Below are 13,425 nucleotides of genomic sequence, written 5' to 3'. Positions count from 1 at the left end.
CCGTCATCCAGATGCCTCTCAGAGCACAGGCAGCACTAACCACAAGCCTTGGCCCTGAAGTGGCTGAACTTCAGCGAAAGTCAAATTAAACTCAATTAAATTAAGCCTCACGAACCAGAGGAAAACAATCCACTTACGCCCTCTGCATCGGCCCATAAAGAGCAATCCCAATAATTCCAAGGAAGGCAGTAGCACTGGGTTTGCCAGCATCTCCTAATGTCTTCAGGATGAAAGTCTATTTAAAGGGTCTCTGTCAACAGCAGAGTAAGGATGAAAAAATTCACTGACTCACACGGTGACACAACCTGATGCTGCTCGACAGGCAGAACACGACCGGGGTGGAGAGAGGGGGGAGAATGGAGGGGGTTTTTTTTTCCATTTCGGACACTTTGTAATTAAATCTCCTTATTTCCCTGACACCAGTTTCTGGGGTTGGTCTGGATCCTACACGACAGCTGAACACGGGCAGGCAATAAAAGGGGAAGACGCCGCCGTTGGCAGCGGAACACTTGGGCCTCGCAGTTAAAGGGCTGAGTACATTGCAATCTGGCCAGCTCTCGAAATGGTAAGATTTCCTTCCACACCCATCCCCTGGACATATTTAGAAATCGCTGTGCTGCTGCCAAACCTCTCTGCTCGTGGCGGGGAAAGGCAGCAAACCCTTCCCTGGTGTTTCGGCGCGTCCGTCTGCACACGAACGCCACCACCCCCCCCCCAAGCATCTTCGTGAGGCTGCTGAGCATCCACTGACTGTACCCTGAGATCACAGAATTATTTAGGTTGGAAAAGATCTCCAAGACCATCAAGTCCAACCTGTGACCGATCACCACCTTGTCACCCAGACCAGAGCACTGAGTGCCACATCCAGTCGCTCCTTAAACACTCTGAAGGATGGGGACTCCACCACCGCCCTGAGCAGCCCCCATTCCAATGTTTAACAACCCCTTCTGTGAAGAAATTCCTCCTGAATGCTGGTGTTGCTCCCCAAATCCACCTGCCCTGCCCCGAGATGCTCATGTGCATCTACCAGGACTCCATTTTGGCTCCATGATTTTAGGAGAAACACTATTTATCAGCAGGGTGTGAAGGAAGAAAAGAAGGTTTAAGGTGTTTATAATGGAAAAGCACAGGGTGGGATTCTTGGGGTTGTCCTGTGCTGGGCCAGAAGCTCGACTCAATCCTTGTGGTTTCCTTCCAATCAGGATATTATATGACTCCATGAACTCCAGACAGCTTTGCTCCTGGAAAGCAACCATGCAGGGGACGTGGCTCAAGCCCTGGGAACGCTGCACATCTCTCAGTACCAAAGGGTTTCAGTTTTGCGGAAAAAAAGAAAAAAACAACAACCAACAACCCCAAAAATCAACAAACAGTGGCTTTTTATAGAAGTCTTTTTGGCAAGAGAGGGCGTGGAAATGTTACAAATACTTCAGGAGTCACAGGACGTTCTGTCCTGGAGCACAGACCATTTAGAAAGGGAAAAAAAAGGTAGGGTCACATTTGGCATCGGGACTGCGGGACGGTGTCTCCTTGCCTGGGCTGGGCTTGCATCCCACCACTCCCAAATGCCACTGTCACCTCGGCTCGGGTTGCATTTGGTGGCTGGAGGCTGAAGAAAGGAAGGCTGGCTGTCACCTTCCCATCACTCGCACAGTCTCGGGAACCTCCTTATTTTGGGGCTGGAGAGGTGATGGGAAGCAGTTCATCACCCTCACGGGACTCTCTGCATCCCATCCCTCCTCACTCCACAAGCTCCCTGAGATGGGACCACCCTTACCCCATGTAAGAGGATTCCCAGTTTTCCAGCATTCCTCACCCCCTGGGAGCTGGGGATCAGATTAAGATGGGATGTGGGCATGGAAGCTGCCACTGCTCGGCACAGGATGCTCCCCAGACTTGGTTTTCCAAAACAGGTGACTAATTCACACGGAGCTCTTTGAGGATTAGGAGGCAGGAGCTGGGTGTGATGTTCTAAGAGGCTCTGGGGAAAAAAAAGGGCCTGAAGGGAATTTCTCAGCCTTACACAGCCTCAGGGTGGGTAAGGGAGGGAGTAGTCATGAATTTTGGAGCAGTCATGAATTTTGGAGCATTTCCTCCCAGAGCTGCCTCCTCCCAGCTCCGGCACTGAGTCCTCCTCCCTGCGCTCCCAGCTCCCATCAGCATCATCTGGAATGATCCCTGCTTCCCTGCTCAGGCTGGAGGGCAGTGTAGGTCCCAAATCTTCACAGCCAGAGGCAGAGGAGAAGGATGTGAGCTTTTATGCTGTCACAGCATGTCCCCTCACCCTGCGGATCCAACATATGTCGTTTCCCCAGGAGAAGGAGCATCGCCAGGGCAGGAAACGCCAAGGCATGGGAAAAAACTTTCACACTTGCTGTTTGCTTTTCCTCTCCCACGTGCCCACACTGCAGCAGCAGAGCCTGCCTGGAGTCCCTCAGTGCTCCCAGGACACATGGAAAAAAATACAGGCAGCAGTAGGAGAAAGGGGATGATGGAAAGAAACAGTTTAAGGGCATGAGCAAGGTCTGCTGGGCTGGAATCAAACAAAGGCATCACAGAATCATAGAATCATGGAATGGTTTGGGTTGGAAGGGACCTTAAAGACCACCTCATTCCTGCCATGAGCAGGGACACCTTCCACTATCCTGGGTTGCTCCAAGCCCTTTCCAACCTGGCCTTGGACACTTCCAGGGATGGGGCAGTCACAGCTTCTCTGGGCAACCTGTGCCAGGGTCTCACCACCCTCACATGGAAGAATTTTTTCCTCACCATGGAGGAAAAGGGGATTTTTCCATTTGTGGTTATGTGAGATGATGGGTTAGCAGGAGCTCTGCAATGGAGCCATATCTCCTACCTCCCCAAATCCCACTTTCCAGTGAGGATATTCCCACTCACACCAATTAAGTGTCGAGTGCAGCCCCATCAAATCCCACTTGGATATTTGATTTCTGGGTAGAAATATCTCCTCACTGGGATGATGACAGGAGGGAGGGACACAGGACACAGGAGCATCCCATCCCAACCTCCATGTCCTGCTGCCAGCTGGGCAGGAAGCACAGATCCCTGCTGCTCAAAAAAAACAAACAAAAAAAAAGGGAAGTTTTACTTTCTCTTTCTCTGGTCTTCAATTGCAGATCAAAACTGGCCCTTCAGGCTGGAGTCGCCTGCCAGCAGCTGCTCCCGGGCAGGATTCCAGGCCACCCTTTGGATGAGGGCTGCCCATCCCATCCAAAACCCGCTCCCCTCCTCTCCTCCTGCCTGCTCCTGCCACAGGTAGGGTTCAATCCATGCCATTAACCCTCCCGACTGGTTGCTGTGGGAATGGAGGGGCTGCAATCCAGCCACTGGGAATGAGACTGGGTTTTTTTCCGGCTTCACACGACCTCCAAGAAAGTGAGGGATGTGCGAGTGGCTCCGGCATCTTCCCACAGCCACCTCCGGGCTGCCTCCTGGGAGCCACAGGGAGCTGCCCTTTGGAATAACTTCCCTCTGCACAAGAACAGAGACTTCTCTATAAAAATCAACCACGCACTGCAAGGGTGACACCTCTGGGTACGATTTCAAGGGAATATGAGCGAAGGACGACCCTAAATAATCCACCCACGTGTGTTCCTGCTTGTGCCTCGAGTATTTTATAAACACAACCAGCCAGAGTCCTGGCAACACCAGGAATTGCTTCAATTACTCATTAATGATGCTTTATGCTAAAATTACTGAGGTGTGTAATTAAGTGATCCGGGGGCAACGACAGCAAACAGGTACAGCCAAAATACAAGCAATTCACAGGTACAGCTCTGTCCTAACTTCCCCGGGCCCCAAATTCAGAAATCAAGGGAGCTGCAGACACAAGGACTGTGCTGGGATCACTGCTGTTCCCTTCCACCTTGATATATCTACTCAGTTTTCCTTGGGAAGACAATTAGCTTGATTAATATGGGGTATGAGAGCTCTCTGCAGCCAACTCATGCAGGGGTGCTGCAGAGGGCAGGGGAAGGTCATGGAATAAATCAGGGCATGATGAACTGGGGAGGGAAAAAAGGAGAATCACAACCATTGAATGGCCTGGGTTGGAAGGGACCTTAAAGACCAGCTCATTCCACCCCCTTGCCATGGGCAGGGACACCTTCCACTAGCCCAGGTTGCTCCAAGCCCCATCCAACCTGGCCTGGAAACACTTCCAGGGATGGGGCAGCCACAGCTTCTCTGGGCAATCTATGCCAGGGCATCACCACCCTCAATGGGAAGAATTTGTTCCTAATATATAATTTACACTTTTATATTATGTATATTAGATATATAAAAGTTAAAATAGATTAGATATACTATAAATAATAGTATCTGTACATCTATAGTGGTATTTGAACACCTATATATTATATATCTGTACAGGTATCCTTTGTGGTCCAGGGAAGAGTATTCCCAGCCCCTCCAGCTCCAGCAGTGCTGCCTCCCTACATCCCAATCCCCTCTTCCCTCAAGCTGATGTTGAGCTGATGTCACCACCTTCCCAGTAGCTCTGCTGAACATCTGACTCCAAGTAAACACAAGGGCCATGGCTTAACAAGATTAAATCACTGTATTTGGCCATGTAGTTTCTGCCTTCCTCAAATAGCTCAGGATGGTAAGAATCACTAAAAGGAAGGTGAAATTTCCAGTAAAAATCCTGCTTTCCTGAAAATCAGGAACGTTAATTTCAGTATGTCAGATGCCAGGGAAGGAAAGTCAGGACCATCCTTGATGGATGTGTTCCTGCTGCCTGCTCAGAGACCTCCTACCACAGCTGGGCTGCCACTATCCCAGCAGCTTTTCCCCCTTCCAGATCTTTAAATATTAGGATTATTCTGCTGGTTTGTCCATAAATACACCGAGAGCTGAAGAAAAAGCTGCCTGAGGTCGATGTAAGGCTCTGAGTGCTCAGCAGCATCAGTGACAGATCTTCTGTTCTGTGATTAAATGTATCAGAATTTCCTGACGTGACTCACTGCTGGAGAGATTCAGCAGCGACCAAGTGACCTCCCTGTCTAGCACGACATCAAAAAGGCCAGTGGGACACAGGGGGAAAAGCCAAATCCACTCGGAAATAATGCTGGCTAAGCCTCTTCTATTTTAAGGAGAGACTGCCCAATATTTATGTTTTAAAAAACACCAAAAGAACCAGGAAAGAAGCAGTGAAGATTTGTAAGCAGCTATAAATACCGAGCGAACCACGGATGCACCGGACACCGCACGTACTGCCGAGCTCTTCCTGCCTTACCAAACAACTGGGTCAGCCAAGAGTAACCTCAGCTGCCTTCTGAGGGCAGAAATAGATTTACTACAGCCCAGGTTGGGTTGCAGGCTCCTTTTGGAAGGGAGGACTCCAGCCCCGAGCACCCGAGTTCCTCAAGGTGGAATTACCGTCTCCTCGTTGGGTTTTTTTGTTTTGGTGGGGAGGAAGAAACACCGGATTTTGGGATGAGGAGTTTGTGGAGGTGGGTAAAAAGCGATGCATTAAAGCAGCAGATTGATTCAAGCCCTGTGTACCTGGCAGAAAATGACCCCTCCTTTCTTCTGGGCTTCTCCTCAACACGGAAAAGAAGGTGAAGAGGAGTCAGGGAGGAGACAGCAAGACTCGGTTCCTTCCCTCCACCAGACAGTTTTACAGTGAAGCATCATCACTTAATCCCTAATGTGATTTTCCACTAGAAGAAAACCCACAGGGCTGGCAGGTTTCCCATTTCAGGGTTTGCTTTTCATCCACCACATAAATTTGCAGGGAAAAAAATTACGACCCAACACCAGCAGCTTCAACATCAAGTAGAGCTGCTACCGCCTCGCCTGCCACAAAACCGAGGACAGCCTTGCTATGGAAGAGAAATCAGCACAAAAAAATGTATTCTTTGCAAGTTTTTGGTTCAACTGGTCCTGCTATTTAAGTATTTGCACATAAAACGGCAGATCTGGAAGGGAAAAAGAGTGGACACCCAGGCTGGTCGATGCCCAAGTGACTGGTGGGTGTCTGAAACCCGAAAACACCGACGATTTAGGGAATTTATGGGACAAGCCCGTGCACCGAAGGAGAGGCAGGAGCCAAACCAAACGCCAACCTCCCCATGAGCGTTTTGCAGCACTTACTGAACGTCTTGCAGATGTCAGAAACAGCCTTGAAGACCCTGTCGGAGAAGTTGACTTTCACCTTGACGTACTTCATGTTGGGCAGCTGCAGGCGGAGCAGCTTGTGCTGGGGGGTGAACTGGAGCTTGGCATCCGCCTGTATCCCGTATTTATCCAACGTCCAGTGCGTTTTAAGGAGCCAAGTTTTCTTCTTTTCCCACCACAGCGCGTGATCCGACCAGTCCTTCTTGACATCTGGAACAAAGGAGCCATTTTTCCCCGGTTAAAAGCGGGACCAGAATTAGCCTTCAAAGGACAAAAGAAGTTTAAATGTGTTTAACTGAGAGGCAACTATCGACCCAAAAAACTCCAAAAGCCCCTTTCGGACACAAATGACTGCTTGTACTCAATGCTATTTTGAAGCCACCACGGATATAAAAGCAGGGAAGAAGCCAAGGGGAGTAAGGATGAACACAACTGTCCATGGATCACTCAGCCCAACAGTGATCGTGGCTGGAACATGAAGCCAAGGGGTCACGAGCGACCTGACAATTTCCCCAGGAGGGATTTTGCACAGTTTTTTGGGTTTACTCTCAATTCTAGGGTTTTCCCCCTCCCCACCATCCAGGACACCTGTGTTATCCAAAGGTGAGCCCAGCCACCTCAGCACACATGGAAAGCAGAACTAAGAGGACGTTTGCAAGGAGAATTCAATGGAAACTCCGTATTTTCTCCCAAGACTTTCAGATTCTACAAAGAGACCCTGGAAAATTCCCAAATGAAACTAGGAGTTACCTCCCAAAGGAACAACAGTGCAAACCCCAACAGCCACGTCTCCTTCCAGGAGACAGAGGGAGGGAATGGATGGAGGGATGGAACCATGGGGTGTCTGAAGGTCACCCCCAAGTCGGGAACCATTTGGGGAAACAAAGCATGGTGATAACTCCAAAAGACAGAAACTGTGCAATGTTTTCCCTAACACCTGGAATGTTCTTTGCTAACACCTGCCCTGCTCTCCCAACGGCCCCGTGCCATTCCTGCAGAGCATCTTCGACTCCAACAACCACTGATGATGCAGCACCCCCCGACCACACAAGAGAGAGAGGAGGAAAGGAAATGAATGATCCAGTACTTTGCAAAGCTCTGCTTAGCCTAAACCCTCCACACCCAAAAATACTGACCAGGGAACATGTCAGCGTCCATGGCACCAGCCAAAACTCTCATTTCAAAGGAAAAAACAAGGATGTCATCCAGGCAAGCACAGGAGAACCTCAAGAGGCTGAAGGATAAGTTACAGGGTCACTTCCACACTCAGTATTGGAAATGGTAAGAGTTAGCAGTGAGTTTTGAGCTTATGGATTATCTGAATTTTCGTAACAAAAAAGAAGCACTTTCCAGGTTAAAGCTCCAGGTTAAATATTATATTTAATATATAATTATTAAAATTAATACAATAGTTCAGTTTTCAACTCCAGATCCACCTGTGATCCTGGATTCCCAACATGAAACATCAGTTTAACCTAAATTAACACCACCAGCTGACATTTATTCCAAGAGCTCCTGCCTCCATCCTTCAGGAGTGATGCTCGTGCAGGGCACCAGCCAGAAAGCCAGGAGCAAATCCAGAAGAATCCAAGGGCAAAGCCCCAGCAGACACACCAGCAAGGAACACACTCCAGCACTGACATCACGGTGGGACTGCTGGTGTGTCCTGTGCAGGGCCAGGAGTTGGACTGGATGATCCCTGTGGGTCCCTTCCAAGTTGGGATATTCTATGATTCTGTGATGGTGAAGACTATCCCTATAAGCCAAGTTTGAACTTAACTGAGATGAGAACAACATGATAAGTGAACTTTTTTCTGTCCCTATCTAAAAATGGGATCTCGAGCTCGGGGTCACTGAGAAAACCCAGCAGGAGCTGTTCTTTTTTTTTTTCTTTGAACTCCTGGTTTAATGGCATGATCACGACTCCAGACAGTGGAAACGTTCAGCTGGGCTTTTCAACAGCTTTGTACAATCAAATTAAACAAAACCAAATATAGAAAAGCATGCAAACTTGCACAAGCCTTGGCTACTCAGAGAAAAATCCGAGAAATCATTACAGTGGACTCTGGTAATGAAGTCCAACTTCTGCCCTACTGAAAGCTGAACCAATTGGCACTGAAAATCGGGGGGAGGAAAGAAAAAAGATGTTTTGAATCACTAATGTTTATGCCTGACAGAAGGGGTTTGGGTTTATGCTGCAGATTAACCTTTCAGCCCATGGCACAAAGCATCCTCTTTGGGCCTGAGAGTAATTAACACTTTGAATTAACAGTGAGATGTTGGTTACAGCCAGGAAGGTAAAGGTCTGTGCCTGTCCCACGGGGTAGTTATATATAAAAGAGGTTGGCAAATGTTTAGCAGCTGCCTCATGGGGTTGAGTTTAACATGCTGAAAAGAACCTTCGGTGCTTTGCCAGGGATCCAGGATTGCTTGGAGCAATCCTTGCACACCAGGGAATGCCAGGAGCCTGGTTAAATCTGATTAAAGGTCTACAAATCTTCACCAGGGTCCCAATCCACGAGTTACTGATTTGTGGGGGTTACAGTTTTATGGCAAGGCTTATGTTATTTCAGCTCAGGCTTTTCCCATCTACTGTTGTCAGTCATTGGTCACTTCATATTTATCACCTCATCATACTGATCAACTTCTTCATATTTATCAACTATTACCAATTCATCAACTGGCCATTTCATATTCATCAGGGCTCAGGTAAGGGCTCCAAGCACTGCAAAATCACTTTAGAGAATACAGACTTCGAATCTGAAGGGCTGTACAAGTCCAAAGCCAGGCTGAAAATCTTTGTTTGTAAATCCAGAAGTTCCTCTGAGCTGCTAAATGTGATGGACGTGGTCCTGCTGGAGCAAGTCCAGAGGAGGCCACCAAGGTGATCAGAGGGATGGAGCACCTCTCCCATGAGAAAAGTTTGAGGGAATTGGGACTGTTGAGCCTGGAAAAGAGAAGGCTTTGGGGGTGACCTTCCAGTACCTGAAAGGTACTGGAGGGAGGGAGACAACTCACAAGGGCCTGGAGTGACAGAACAAGGGGGAATGGCTTCAAACTGCCAGAGGGCAGGGGTTAATGAGATATTGGGAAGAAATTCTTGACTGTGAGGGTGGTGAGGCCCTGGCACAGGTTGCCCAGAGACGCTGTGGCTACCCCTGGATCCCTGGAACTGTCCAAGGCCAGATTTGACAGGGCTTGGAGCAACCTGGGCTGGTGGAAGGTGTCCCTGCCCATGGCAGGGGGTGAAATGAGATGGTCTTTAAGGTCCCTTCCAACCCAAACCATTCCATGATTCTATTAAATGAGCTGCACACTTGTGTAAGGGTCACAACAAATCACTGCTGCTGCTGCTGCTCCCCTTCCAGGCAAGGAATCTGCCAGGTGAAGGCAGCAGGGATGTGGAAGCTGGAGCTGACACAGCACCAGCTGGAGCATGGGCTGGGGACAGGGAGTTCCAGGAGCCCAATCCCAGCAGGGAAAGGGAAGCACGGCATTTCCTTCCTGGCATCAAAAATAATCCCTGCTCCCTGCTTCCCCCACCTTCCCGTGCAGCCTGAACTGAAACCTCGGCTCCTGGGAGCCCAGGAGGGCTGGGAAACACAGCTGTGATTTTTTTTTTTTTTTTTCCAGGAAGAACCTGGTTTTGCATTTGCCTCCCAGAACCGTGCCAAGAGGCAGAGACATGGCACGAGTGATGTTCAGGACATTTTGTACCACAAACCCCATGGAACTGTTCCCCTTGGAAAGCCATTCATTCAGATGGTCCTGGGAATGCAAGAGGCATCTCAAATCACACAGAAGGCTGCAGAGACCTCTGTGAGGGCAGAACACTACGAGAAGGAATGAAAGACTGCTCAATAAAGTGTTTTAAACAAGACACATCCTTAGCTTTCAACCCATGCTGGCACCTCGCCGCAGTCACATCCCACCAGCTTGTCTCCAGAATTCAGTTCCAACTGTAGGTTTTAATTCCCACAGCAACCACTAAATTCACATCTACAACTCAAGAATTCACATCTCAATTAAGGCAGAAAATCAGCCTTAATTGAGATGCACATGGAGTGTATTTTAATTCACAGGGACACCCCCCCCAATCTCCACTCAAGCAACAAAGCTGAATTTGGGTGAAGGGCAAAGGAAACCGAGGCAGCCCCATCCGCCCCGTCTGATAGCCCACTTATCCCATTTATCCCAGGAGCCAGAGCTCCAAATGCTTTTCCCCCTGCCAATCCATGGTTTTTAAAAGTCCCTTTTCTGCTCTGCTGCTCCAGCAGCTACTGCAGCTCCTTCCTCCAGGAGCACTCCCGACACTTGGCAGCTCTCCGGGCGAGCTTAGGACTCAGCAGCAGTAGTATACAAGTCTCCAGCGTTGTATAAACACTGTATTTTCCTTGTTATTTTGGGATATCCCCTACTGCAGATGGGTTCTCCTTCCCTGCACTGAGGACAATGGAGCCCTGATACACCGAATAAATCTCTTTTTTTCCCCATCCCCAGTGCGCAGTTAAACCCCACTGGATGGATATCTGGAGGGCAGGGGTGGTCTCCACCTTTGGGAAAGGCTTCTGCAGGGTAGGACCAGACTCCTTTTCACACACACGTCCAGGATTAAATCCACAGGAGAGCAAACACCCTCCACCACATTAACACTGGAGACAGATTACTAAAAATCTCCTGCATAAGCCTGAGTAGGTACAGAGGGAATTCTGCAGGCCTGCCTGGGCTGGATCATGGATTTCTGATGGATTTTTGGAGACAAAAGATTTGCAGCTGAAGCTGGTTTGCCTGCAACACTCTCCACCTTCGGAGCAGCAGCGGATGCAGCCACAGCAGAGGTTTCAGCTCATTCCTTAATTATAAATGATGGCTTTTAGAGCAACAGGATTCAAGCCTCCAGCATTCCCACAGGAGCAATCCAAAAGGATCCTCCTCCTCCGGAATAAAACGTGGCAGAACCAAAGGCCATCCATCCCACTGGGTGTTTTTCCATAGGAGCTGAATTAGCTGGTCCTGGCTCTTTCCAAATGATTAAACCCATCAGAGGTGGGTTTAATGAGGATCATCCCTGTTCTGGTCTAGTAAAAACTTGGGAAGCTGACATGGAAAAATGGCTTTCCATTACACCATCCCTCAAATTTTTATATATATATATATTTTTATATATATATATATTTTTATATATATATAATATAAAAATATATTTTTATATTACATATTTTATATGTATATATACATGCAATGTAAATGTGTATATATGCATGTTTATATGCCTAATATTTATATATATAAATATAATATAAAATACACATTATAAGTACATATTATATTGATACACTATATATATATGTCATATATTATATATTATAATTATAAGTAATGTATTATTATATGTCATATAATTACATAATACATAATATAAAGATATGTTTATATTTAAATATTAGGCATGTAAACACACATTTCCACCATATATACACATATATATAACATATATGCATATATAATATAGACAAAACCAAATTATATGCACACATAATATATAAACACAGAAAATATATGCATATATAAAATAAATGTGTATATATACATCACATACACAGATATATACACATATATAAATGCTATATATCCAAGATACAGTGCAAGGACTCAAAATAACTCACAAACCAGGCATTTCTTCCTGCAAAAAGTGAATTTTTACCCGATAATCTACCTAGGAAAAAAAAAAAACAACAACCCAAACATTTCCAGCTTTTCAATGAGTTTGGTGCAGAGGGGCTGAAACTGCCCAAGGGTTTTTATAGGAAAATAATAATAATAATTAGAAAAAGTGGTTGGCATTATTATTTGTTATTTTTCAATTTTAAAATTAATATGAAATCCACATTTAACTGAAAAAATACAGACGTGGACAACCCCCTGAGTGCAGGCAGCTGACAGCTCAAGAGGGGTGCTAAAGTACCTTTAAGTTCAAATTCCTGCTGATAACACCTTAATCCAGCACTCCCAGCTCCAAGGAGTTGCCAGGAGCTCTCCAAGCCAGAGGATGGGTGTTGGCTGGATCCCAGCCCCTCCTGGGAAGCTGGAGGGGGAGAAAAAGTCCTTCAAAGAAGAGACTTCCAGCCAGAAATAGCTGGGAAGTGCCCTGGGTGAGCTCAGGGATGGGATGGACCCTCTCCTCCATCTCCTGCTCCCTCGGGATGCAGTGCATGGCCACCATGCATGGAAAACAAAGAAAAAACATTTAAAAACTTGAAAAGGAGAGAAAATTAGGACTACGAGTGAAAAAATAGAAACCAACCACCAAAAATCACTGCAGAGAACCTCCTCTGGTTGCTCTGGTGGGTTTTCCTTTTCCATGTGTCCAGGAGGGATGAAGGCACAGCTTCACAGCACCAATGAAATCAGAGAATATGGCAAATATTCCCAAAACATTCAGAAGTGCCAAAAAATGGCTAATTTGGTGCATGGAGCAGAGCAGTGGTGCTGGGGGAGGGCAAGAATAGAGAAGAGGGAAAAGGGAAGGGAAAACAGGGGTGAGGAAAGGGAAGGGGAGGGAAGGGAAGGGGAGGGGAGGGAAGGGAAGGGAAGGGAAGGGAAGGGAAGGGAAGGGAAGGGAAGGGAAGGGAAGGGAAGGGAAGGGAAGGGAAGGGAAGGGAAGGGAAGGGAAGGGAAGGGAAGGGAAGGGAAGGGAAGGGAAGGGAAGGGAAGGGAAGGGAAGGGAAGGGAAGGGAAGGGAAGGGAAGGGAAGGGAAGGGAAGGGAAGGGAAGGGAAGGGAAGGGAAGGGAAGGGAAGGGAAGGGAAGGGAAGGGAAGGGAAGGGATACCCCATGTTGGCAGGGATCCAGGGATCCACAAGGATCATCAAGTCCAACTCCTGGCCCTGCCAAGAGACAGCCCCATAGCCAAGAGAGTTGATGAGGGTCTCAAAGACGCTGAAGACTTTTCATTACATTTATATCTAAAAAAAATGATTTTTATACATATTTGTCCATATATTTATTTTATATAACTGTATATTTTATAAATGCATATGTACAAACACATACACACACACATCTTTATAGTTGAACCTACTGTTCCCAAGGAAGGCTCCCTTCAGCCTTCTTGCTGCTCCCACTGACCTCTGGAAACCCAGATTCCTTTAAACATGCCAAAGCCACTCCTTCCACGATAATTACAGAGACAAAAAATGTTAAACCAGAGCTATTTTCATTTATCTCGAGTCCAGCAGAATTGCTGATGTGTTTTGCTGGGTGCCAGTCTCTGTCTTGGGGCAGAATC

The 13,425-nt window shown here is 47.3% G+C and overlaps 1 protein-coding gene across 4 annotated transcripts in view; it reads right to left on the bottom strand.

Annotated features, from left to right (window-relative positions):
* The window catches only part of FERMT2 (FERM domain containing kindlin 2), a 53,649-nt gene that overhangs the window by 28,052 nt on the left and 12,172 nt on the right, over positions 1–13,425 (bottom strand). For all 4 annotated transcript variants that reach the window (XM_051772126.1, XM_051772128.1, XM_051772124.1 and 1 more), the window contains exon 2: positions 6,115–6,348. In XM_051772126.1, the coding sequence (XP_051628086.1) occupies positions 6,115–6,348 (234 nt within the window). The remainder of the gene's footprint in view (positions 1–6,114; positions 6,349–13,425) is intronic.

This window comes from Manacus candei, unplaced genomic scaffold, assembly GCF_025592945.1.
Source record: "Manacus candei isolate 608988 ecotype Guabito, Panama unplaced genomic scaffold, ASM2559294v1 h1tg000150l, whole genome shotgun sequence".
Lineage (NCBI taxonomy): Eukaryota > Metazoa > Chordata > Aves > Passeriformes > Pipridae > Manacus > Manacus candei.
This window is presented reverse-complemented; position numbering and strand designations above follow the sequence as displayed.